The 11997-nt window shown below is 37.1% G+C and overlaps 1 protein-coding gene across 1 annotated transcript in view; it reads right to left on the reverse strand.

Annotated features, from left to right (window-relative positions):
* Positions 1–4724: 4724 nt before the first annotated feature.
* Positions 4725–11997, reverse strand: part of LOC126253366 (huntingtin-like) — a 549449-nt gene continuing 542176 nt past the window's right edge. Inside the window, exons 52-53 of the mRNA XM_049954640.1 lie at positions 9430–9517; positions 4725–5509 (exon numbers count right to left, since the gene is read on the reverse strand). Coding sequence (XP_049810597.1) covers positions 5411–5509; positions 9430–9517 — 187 coding nt within the window. The 3' untranslated portion in view covers positions 4725–5410. The remainder of the gene's footprint in view (positions 5510–9429; positions 9518–11997) is intronic.

Here is an 11997-nt window from a genome sequence, read left to right on the forward strand (position 1 = left end):
ATAAAGCTGTCCTTATCCTGAAGGCTGGTTTGAACATTACAGTGCTGTGCTAAGCATGGTCCAGTTGGTTGTGGTATGCCACTGCCTTCTTCTGACATCTGGAATGACTTATCCATGTAGTTCTAGCGATATCTACACTTTGGTGTGGACTCTCTCACACAGTGCAATTTGCAAAGTAAGCAGTAATAAATCATTGACAAAGGCGAAACAAGGACCACATGACACAGGGGGGCTGGGACAGGGGTGTCCTTAGCCAAATGGAGAGTAAACGCCAGAGCACTGGATTTGAAGTTCAGCACTTGGCCACAAAGCTCAAAGCCAAAATATTTTGTGAATACATGTGCAAAAGTATTCTAAGGTAAAATGCTGGTTTATGTGTCACATAAAGCATACCATAAAACACAATGTGAAAGCCAATATGTTCCTTTTTTGTGAAATGAGCATTCCAATAACCTCCATCAAAAGGACCAGAAATACCAATTCACCCTGCCCTGATTACTAACTCCTTATCTGCTGCCTGACTCTAATCTTGTTCACCTATGGCCTCCTTAGTTTACTCCCCTAGGTGTCCAAGTTCCTTGTTGGTTCCTATGGTGATACCAGAGGCAAACCACTAGTCAGAAACTATTACACACTCATCAGTTCCAGATCTGTTGACCAGCTCTAATTCTTACACATTAAGGGAATAATATCCAGTGACATCCTTCCACGTTTGTATTTGAATCTTCAGAGAGGTTGTATAGGTACATAAGGAAAAGCCCCAACAACCTAGGACAATAATTTAAAACCAATGATAATAACTATTATCGCGGCCACAGTAAGCACCGATAAAGATATATTTTGCTTCGCCGGAAGGCAGATAACAAATGATAAAAAATTCCATTCAGGTTTTTTTTTTTTTTTTTTTTTTTTTTTTTTTTTTTTTTTTTTAGATGTGTGTGGTAGCTATTTGTGTTGTCTGAATAATAATAATTATTTGTGCAAAACCATGAAAGTTTACCTTTCTTCCACGTAATACGTAAATGTCATGTCACTAATGCAGCCGAAACATTCCACATGGGAAAAATATATCTAAAAACAAAGATGATGTGACTTACCGAACGAAAGCGCTGGCAGGTCGATAGACACACAAACAAACACAAACACACACACAAAATTCAAGCTTTCGCAACAAACTGTTGCCTCATCAGGAAAGAGGGAAGGAGAGGGAAAGACGAAAGGATGTGGGTTTTAGGGGAGAGGGTAAGGAGTCATTCCAATCCCGGGAGTGGAAAGACTTACCTTAGGTATTGGAATGACTCCTTACCCTCTCCCCTAAAACCCACATCCTTTCGTCTTTCCCTCTTTCCTGATGAGGCAACAGTTTGTTGCGAAAGCTTGAATTTTGTGTGTGTGTTTGTGTTTGTTTGTGTGTCTATCGACCTGCCAGCGCTTTTGTTGTCTGATAAATAAAATTTACATTATCTACACGGTCAAGAAGAATAAGTTCTGCGGTGTCAGAAGAAGAAGCACATACCATGGAGTGTGTAGATCTCTACTACAAGGAAGTAAGTTCAGCTTAATATGGACGCAAGGGAGAGAAACTCTAAAAACTAAAAATTGGGCATTAATTGAAAATAATTGATTTCTATTAATATCTTTATTTATGTATCCTTTCTTATAATTGCTATTTATATGTATACATATATAAATTTGCACAACTGGAGACCTGGTGACATGACATTGAAGAAGCCATGAAACCAGTAGTGTAAATTATTTAACATTTACAAAATTGTATGAAAATTTTTTGCATGTACTAATTATTTTTAAATTTTCATGTGCAACATCACGACTGGGAGCAATATAACCAGAACCAAAAATTCTTACAGATAAAGTAACCAACTCAAAAGGGAATCAAGAGTGAAACTGGAATTTACAGAAATTTTTTGAAATACACAGTTTTTTTCACAGCAGCAAAGGTAGGACCACTACACAACCGCTTGCTTAGCTATGCTTGGCAGTGTCTCCTGTGTAGTAATTAGACATTCCTTTCCTAAATGTACTGCAATGAATTTTTCAGAAACTTTATGTAATGATTAGCGAAAGAAAAGTTTGAAGTTTTTGTGTCATAACATTTCGTGCATCATAAAAGTAACTAAATAACGCTTGACGACATGTAAATCGTAAGTTTAAATTCACAAAAATAATATATTTCAATGATCTGTTTTCAAAAAAATTTAATTGTAATATTCAAACAAAGTGGCACAAAGCAGTTTCCATTATTGTTGACAATGGTGAAAACGCAATGAGCCAAGATGGCGTACAATTGCAGGATAGAACATCTGAAGTACCAGCGCCATGTCTTGCACAATTAGTCGTATTAAATAGTTCAGAGACGAACATGACCGAAATGACAAGTGATAGTGAGCTTTCACAGAGCTCTAACATTGATGATATGTTGATGATGATAGATAAAACTACATCATGTATCTCCGCAAACAACATTCTGTTCGCACAGGAAAACATAGAAAGCGCAAACATGATTTTTTATGACGCTTAACCGTCACCCATCACACGAAATTCAAATGTCGATTTGCAGAGTAGAGTTGTCCACAACCAAAGTACATTAAATAGCAGCCAAAATGATGCACTTGCCGCGATACTTCAAAAACTGGATAGTATGAACACCAATTACACCAGTTTGTGTGCAGACATAAAAAATATAAACAGCAATTTGCGAACGTACATATATACAAAATTTGACAGTTTGTCACAAAACCTTACCATAGTCACACAAGACATAAAACACACAAAACAAGAGCAAAAACAAGTTTTAAGAGATTTTCAGGATACAGTCACACAGCAGATCAGTGATTTGACAAAAAAATTTCGTGAGGAGATGAACGTAAAATTTAAAGACATGGAAAAACAGCTAAAACAAGAAGTACTTTCCAAAGTAAACAATGACATTACAGGTATAAAACAGAAATTAGACACTCTTAATGAGCAGAATGATACAGTAGAACAGCAAATAAAAGCGATGAAAAACACACACACGAACCTGGAAGCTACACAAACACAATTAACTCCACAGTAAAGCACAACTCTACCGTAGAAAACAAACTGCAAAACGATTACAAAAATATACCAATAGCTATTGATGAACTCACTTTTAAAAAAAGTAGCATCACGTGAAATCGAATCAGTCTGTGCCAAAAAGGAAAGAGACAAAATTAATGAAAATTTATCTGACGTAATTTCAGGAGCTGAAGCAGGTACTTTAGACAAAACCAGTACCGCAGCGGAAAAGGTAGTGACGGAATGTAAATTAATCAATGATGTAGTTGAAAGGATTATTCAACAAAAGGAAAATGACATCATCAACAAATTGAACACCAATTTGCAAGCTACAGAGCACAGGATACACAACTACGTAGGTGAAACTGATACAAAGACACCAGTTGTACACATAAACAAAGTACCAGCCACAGCAAACCAAAGTAATGTATGGACACAGATCACTGCAAACCCTACAAACAATGCCAGTAGTAATGACAGAACGCAGAGTGTAAGTCTACATGGTATAACACCAGAACCAGTACCTACGAGAAGTGTAAATAATTATGACAGCTATATAAACACAGTACAAAATGTAAACAGCTTGTCCACTACATTTGCTGACGAAGGTCTATTAAGACACCGTCAATATCCAACATTCATGAGTGAAGGTAAGAACATGAATCCTGTTGTGTTTATTAGTGCTTTTCGACATTGTTTCCTAGAAATTGGACGGAAGCACAAAAGATCAGGTTTGTTGTTGGGTATATGCAAAGCGATGTACTTTTGTGGGTGACCAAGGTAGCTGAGCGTTGTACCACATATTTACAATTTGAACGGTCTTATCTTGACAAATACTGGTCAGAAGCTGTACATGAGAGACTGAGGTGAGAGGTTTTTAACCCCGCCCCGTTTAATAGCAAATATGGTAGCTTGCGAAGATATTTTGAGAAGTATCTCAACAAAACACATTATTGGATGAATCCTATTTCTCATATGGATGTTTTAAAAATTTTTAAATGTCATTTGGCATCACATATTCATGAAAAATTAATTACTACACCTGAGCACGACACAGAATATTTTCTATCAATTTCACATTCAATCGACCTTATGTATGAAGAGAAAGTAGTAACAAATAGGGTGTCAGAAAGTCAAACACCACAACAATGTAACTTGAATGGTCAATACAGAAAGCCAGACTCGAACACACAGCAAAGCGGGTACGTGCAACCGCAAGGATACATTAACCGAGGTAATGGATACAGGACTGGAAATGATAGCAACAAGAGATTTAAACAAAACTTTCCGTATAACAGGAACAATTACCATCCACAAGTTAATCTAATTTCAATCCCTCCTCTCAAAATAGATCGTAGTTACGGTAGTTTTGAATATGAAGTAAATAGAAGCACTGATGTATTGTAAAACAGACTTACATAATTCTTTTTACTGTATTTACTTTAAGTATGCTTGGTGAATTTTAAGTGAACAGTTGCCTTCTAATTAATTGAAGATAGAAGATCAAACATTAATACATAATTTATTTTATTTACATCAGTAACTGTATAGTGGGATAAGACTACATTAACACGGCATGCAGCAGTACCAGTACCTTACATAAAATATTTTTATGATTTACCACAAATATCATCCAAGGAACATTGTTTCCAATAAATAAATAATTGTGAACTGTACAAGGTTGACTTACTACCAACATTTATTTAAAAATCTTTTTTTAATATCAACAAATCAGTTTGGCATAATTTATAACAAGTATGGAATTCAGCATTTGTACCATAAATTATTTCACGACCTGAATTCATAAATCTCATTATTTACAGACATACACATACTCTGTTATTCAAGTAACATATACACATAATTCTCAGTAATATAAAGTGGTCTCTAAATGAGTTCACCTGATTTGTATTTAACAATTCTTTGCAAACACGTCCAAAAGAAATAAAAGTTAGAGAAGGCTATCTCAATACATTTTGAAGAGACTCTGGCAAACTTCAACAGTATTAAACTGCAGGTTGGTATCTGTTTCTTTCCCCTCAGAGTTTGATTATTATTAAAAACAAAATAAAAAAGTAACAGGTACTAAAGATTACCCTTCTCTAAATATTTAAGCCCACCTGAACAAACAACACACACAGCCATTCTAACAGAGATCATTAGTACATATATGACTTTTGTAACAGTAAAAATTATTGACAAGTATTGCACATACCAATATAATGCAACTGACTGCATTTGAATTCGACTAAATGCATTACATAGGGAGTAAGCAGCTGCAATGCACCTCATATGTTTTTCTTAAGAAGCACAATAAAATGAAATACATCTCTACTGTTAAGCGGGATTCCGATTATAAACATGCTATAATATCCGAAAATGGTGCCTGGGACTGTGGCGCTGCAGCCTGGAATGTCGAAACAAATGTCTCCTTCTGTTTATCGTCCTTAAGCTGAAACATACACAGACATGAACAACATTCAATAACTGGAATAATGTTTAACTTTCATTCTTAAAAGATACATGCTTGCAGAAAATTATAAGCACTGTACACAGGAGAAAGCATCGTGCATCAGAGTCGAAGCTCCGAGATGCACACTGAGGTGACAAATGTCATGGAAAAACAACACACGGTTGACAATGCTTGCCAAAGATGAGAGGTAGCACTAATCAGTTCTATTAGCTAGACTATCACCTGTGTTGTGTAGCATCTTCAAATGTGATTATGGCCACACAATGAAACTTATCACTGAAGCTTACTGTTAGATTATAGCTGTGCACAATACCAGGCCTGTGATTCATACTCACACCTTTTATAGGCAATTCACTTATCGACTACTACCTCTAACTACTGAAGTTACAAAAAATGAAATTATGTTCACAATTCCGATTACAGCCATGACAATTACTTTCGTAAAATGTAAGTGATTCAGAGCAATCTAAAGTGAGGCAACCACATAAAACTTCTTGTAGGAAAAGCGTATACCAGGCTGAGATTTATTGCAGAAATCCTAAGGGAGTTAATTCACCCACAAAAGAAATGGCTTACAAAACACCTGTTCATGCAATTGTTGAACACTGCCCATCAGTCTAGGATCCTTACCATGTAGCATTAATAGAGCACATATAAAAGACCCAAAGAGGAGCAGCATATTCCCTCACTGGTTTGTTTAGTCCGGGCAAATGCATCACAGAGCTGATGATCAAGTTCCAGCAATAAACATTACAAGTGACGTATTGTGCATAAAGAGAGAATTACTATTAAATTTTCAAGAACATTCCATCCAAGAACAATCATGCAACATATTACTTCCTTTCACATACATCACACTAAATGACTACGATGAGAAAAATTAGGGAAATTAGATCACATGTGGAATTGCTCTTCAGGAAAGCGGGCAACAATAATAGTAATACAAGTAACTTCCACCACATGCTTGAAGGTGACTAACGGAGTACAGATTTAATGTAATAAAAGAGTATACAGTAGTTGACATAATAAAGTCTGCTGTTAGGGTTCATAAAAGGTTACAAGTACAAACCAGCTCTTACTTGACCACAATGGAGATGATATTTAACTGTAATGTACTGTTACAATGCATGTAGATCATATATAAAACCAATTCTCATATTTTACTTTTTCATGTCCAGTCAAGTTTTCAGCCACAGTCTCTGAGCGTTGTCATTCCTTGTAAAATTTTCAGCCCAGTATTGGTCAGTGTCAATAGCTGCACTGTTTCCCAGCCATAGATCTTCAGGGGTGCATTTTATAGGATTAATAGGACAATCTAATGTGTGTGTCATACCTAGCACCTCACCACAACTGCAGAAACTGTCACTATCATATTACAGCTCCCACTGAGATAGTTTTTTATAATTGGAGCAACACCAAAATGTAAGCTGCTGAGGGTCTTCCAGTTTTCCACTGCAGTTAGGTACCTGTTGCCTCAGTTTCTTGGGGTGGGTACCACTCGAGAGGTTCTACGTCCAAAATGTTCATGAAGCTTTTTCTGGATTTTTATCTTCCTGGAAATTTGCTTTCTGCACGGTACATTGCATGTTTTTCATCAAAAGTCTGTTTGAATTTTTCTGTGTATTCTGTTGTGGCTCATCAAATATGTGCTGCAGGGATCCAGCTGCTCTATATAGGGATGTAGCCCTCACACAGCCAGTTGCTACATGGCACGTTCCATTCAAGGTGAGATCCACTTTTCCCATATATACAGATCTAGAACAGACTGTGTAGGCACACTCTGCAGTGGAAAATCACAGAGCTGTATCAGTTGTTCTGAGGACAGTAAGATGTCTTCCCACTTACTGCAAGTAAACTTCATCAAAAATCTGATGTTAAATCTATCAATGGAAAATCCAGGATGGAATGAAACAATATTAGAGAAGGAAAGTTACTACTCACCCTTCTCTCCTGCCCTCCGTCTAAACTGCAGCACTTCACTGTCTGCCATCCCCACCATATACTATCCCTCCCCCTGTCCTCCCCGCCCCAGCCTCCTCCTTACCCCCACCCAGTTGCCACTCCCATCATGCACTCGTGCTTCTGCTTGCAGTATGGTTTCAGTTGTCTGAGACTGCAGATGTGTGTGCAAGTTGCATTTGTGTGAGTGTGTGTGTGTGTGTGTGTGTATGTGTGTATGTGTGTGGGGGTATGTGTATGTGTGTCTATTGCTGACAAAGGCCTTAATGGCCGAAAGCTATAATTGTGTGAATCTTTTTGTTGTGCCTATTGCGACTCAGCATCTCCACTATATGGTGAGTAGCAACTTTCCTTCTCTAATGATGTTAAATCTATTATTTGTATAAGATAATTTGCTTCACACATCATAATTTTATACAAAATGCACAAAAGTGTTTAGAGTCCTGATTGTTCATTTCAGGTGCTAACATTAAGTTTTTTTAATAATATTGTAGTTCTTGTTGGTCCTTATTACATGTACATAGGTTAGCTACAAAACAATGTAATGATAATTCTCCATAAAAAGTTTTTAATAATAAAACAACCGGAAGAGACAATTACTAACTCTAGTATATCTTTTCCAGAAATGTGGTGCAAACAATGAATGGCATCCACAACACCTTCACAGAACTTTATATAGGACTCAGATAATTATATATGTTAGGACAATCAAAATATTTTACCAAAATAAAATTGCCAGAAATGTCAAACAAACAAAGAGAATATGTCCACCACAGTTATATCCCTGTTGTCCCCGCCCCTCATTAAAAAAGTGCTAAAATCTCATAATTATAACCAAATATGGCATGTGGGTCACCTCGGCATCTATTGAAAGCTCTCACCCTTAGTATGCAAGTTCTTTGTATAGTGTTACACGTCGGCATATTTGATCTCTTCATCGGGGCATAATGTTAACAGTTGTAAAACAAAATTGCATTAATGGTGAAGATATTATTATGTGGTTTAAATCATAACTGCCTCAATTCTGTGCAACCACTACTTTATCAGAAAGTAACTTTTCTATATTAAAAAAGATATTTAGTGATTGTTAGAGTGTGCACATTTAACAAGATCTGTGAAAACAGATGCACAAAAACATTGGTGAAAAATTAATGTACAAAATTAACACGGCCGGAATTTTGAATAAAATAACAATTTTTGACTGAAGTTAAACTTTTACTTCATATTTTCATCATTAATATAGCTGTATATACTTGTTATCAGCTGGAACTTCCAGGCAGGTTAAAACTGTGTACTGGAGCTGGTCTCAAACCTGGAATTTTGCCTTTCAAGCAATGCTGTTACCAGAGCTGTTGAAACGCTACTCACGAACCACTCTCACAACTTCACTTCTTCCGGTACCTCTCTCCTACTTTCCCAAACTTTACAGAAGCTCTCCTACACACCTTGCTGGGCTAGCACTCTTGGAAGAAAGGGTAATGCAGAGAAATGGCTTGGTCATAGCTTAAGGGATTCTTTAAAGAATGATCCCTTACCTGCTGTGAAGTGTCCACTGATTTGAAACTTCCTGGCAGCTTAAAAACTGGTGAAAACCTTTTTCCCTTAAAAATGTTTTAAGCTTGGGGAATAAGTGAAATGAGCACTAAAGTTTTGCTGGCCAAACCCACTTACAAAGGGGGTAATGGATGATAGATTGTCAGTCAAATGAATATAATAAAGCATTAAAATAACTTTTACAAATGACTAATATCAACTTGGTATAGGAAGTTATGGTAGAATGTAAATAATTTTGGAGTAGAAGTAACAACTTAACAAGTAGTAGAGGGACTGAGTCATCGACAGACACATAAACACAACCAAAAACTCAACACATGAATGAGAGAGGGGGGGGGGGGAGGGGGGGAAGGTGGGAGGGAGAGAGATAATAGTAGAACATTTACCTGCCGATAAAAATCTATGGCTGCTACACACAGTAACTTCCTGTCTTCGTATTCACATTTTCCAATGCGTGACTGAACATGTGGAAACCTGAGACATAGCTAAGGAAATGAAGTATTTAAAAATATAAAAATAAATGAAACAGGCCATATACTATGTTCTACAGAATTTACAATAGTTATTTGTTGTTGTTTTGTGGTCTTCAGTGCAGGGGCTGGTTTGATGTAGCTCTCCATGCTACTCTATCCTGTGCATGCTTCTTCATCTTGAAGTACCAACTGCAACCTACATCCTTCTGAATCTGCTTACTAAACGACTTCCTGACAATTAAATCTATATACGATGTTAACAAATTTCTCTTCTTCAGAAACGTTTTCCTTGTCATTCCCAGTCTACATTTTTTATCCTTTCTATTTCAACCACAATCAGTTATTTTGCTCCCCAAATAGCAAAACTCATCTACTACTTTAAGTGTGTCATTTCCTAATCTAATTCCCTCAGCATCACCTGATTTAATTCCTACATTCCATTATCTTTGCTTTGTTTTTGTTGATGTTCATCTTATATCCTCCTTTCAAGACAACGTCCATTCCATTCACCTGCTCTTCCTGGTCCTTTGCTGTCTCTGCAGAATTACAATGTCGTCGACAAACCTCAAAGTTTTTATTTCTTCTCCATGGATTTTAATTCCTACTCCAAATTTATCTTTTGTTTCCTTTACTGCCTGCTCAATACACAGATTGAATAACAATGGGGATAGCCTACAACTCTGTCTCACTCCTTTCTCAACCACTTGTTCCCTTTCATGCCCCTCGACTCTTGTAATTGCCATCTGGTTTCTGTACAAGGGGTAAAGAAGCATTTTGCTCCCTGTATTTGACCCCTGCCACCTTCAGAATTTGAAAGAGAGTATACCAGTCAACACTGTCAAAAGCTTTCTCTAAATCTACAAATGCTAGCAATGTAGGTTTGCCTTTCCTTAATCTATCTCCTAAGACAATTTGTTGGGTCAGTATTGCCTCACGTGTTCCTACATTTGTATGGAATCCAAACTGATCTTCCCTGAGGTCAGCTTCTACCACATTATCCATTTGTCTGTGTTAGTATTTTGCAGCCGTGACTTTTAAACTGATAGTTCAGTAATTTTCACACTTGTCAACACCTGTTTTCTTTGGGATTGTAATTACTATATTCTTCTTGAAGTCTGAGGGTATTTAGCCCGTCTCATGCACCTTGCTCATGAGATGGTAGAGTTTTGTCACAGCTGGTTCTACCATAGCTACCATTAGATCTAATGAATGTTGTCTACTCCTGGGGCCTTGTTTCAACTTAGGTCTTTCAGTCCTCTGTCAAATTCTTCATGCAATATCATATCTCCCATTTCATGTTGTCGCTGTGTGGTTTCAATTGTCCAAGACTGCAGTCATGTGTGAGTTGCGTTTGCGTGTGTGTGTGTTCGTATGTGTGTCTATTGTTGACAAAGGCCATTGGACAAAAGCTTTAAGTGTGAAAATCTTTTTGTTGTGCCTATCTGCGACTCAGCATCTCCGCTAAATTAATATTACTATCATTCCCCATTATGTTGTTCAAAATATGAAATTAAAACAATGTAAATTTTGGTTATTTAAAAAAATTGAAATAATTGTTTTTGTTTTTTTCTAACAGCAATTAGTTCTACTTATTTCTCCACAGTATACAAAGCGACAACCTCAAAGGCTGTCGCCAAGTGCTGACACACAAATGTGTATGGGTGTTTCCCTCTTCATTCTGATTGTGTAACTAAAACATGGAAGCAAAAGTCTTTTATGAAACCACATTTAAAAGAGATTCGTGTTTTAATATGAGATTTTTTGTTGGTAACAAGGAGGTCCCTCGGTTCAGGGATGACACTGATGAAAAAGAGGGAAGAAATTATCATCATGTTATGGAGCATCTTGAGGAGGAATGCTTCATCTGGCATCACGTCATACCAAATTAAGACTGAACGCGTAATACAAATTACCATATTTCATGTGGAGGAAACAGTGATTCGTGAAAACCCATTATAGAGACATCTTTCTTCCAAAGTGGTACTTATTTGCAGAAATAACTCTGAAATTAAATTAAAGCTCTTGCAATACAACAGAATGAGCAGAACGAAGGCTGCTACTATAGTTCAATTCTTTTATCTTGGCAGTTTGCGCATGCCCGCCCAGACGCGGGAGATTGCTGCATTGCCAGTTGTATGCGCCAAGAGAAGCAGCGCCATAGTATACTTCGAAGACTTACGTTTAGGGGGGAGCGCGCAGTTTATGAAGTAAAGCCACCACGGCCACATTAACCCTTTCACTGCTACAGAGACGTGCTCCCCGCATTTCGCGATGTGCGCGATTTTGTCATCATTGCACTGCTCGCCTGTGCAGACACATGGTGTTTCGACTGCTTTGACACACTTTATCATTCGATTTCACAAAAACTATTTGGCCCAAAAATTTGATTTTTACACATCTTCTTGACTGATACCTTCCCCCAATAAATGACTTATTTTGTTTCGATGTTCAACGCAGTTATTGCACAGCATTAGATGTAGT

Source organism: Schistocerca nitens, chromosome 4 (genome assembly GCF_023898315.1).
Source record: "Schistocerca nitens isolate TAMUIC-IGC-003100 chromosome 4, iqSchNite1.1, whole genome shotgun sequence".
Lineage (NCBI taxonomy): Eukaryota > Metazoa > Arthropoda > Insecta > Orthoptera > Acrididae > Schistocerca > Schistocerca nitens.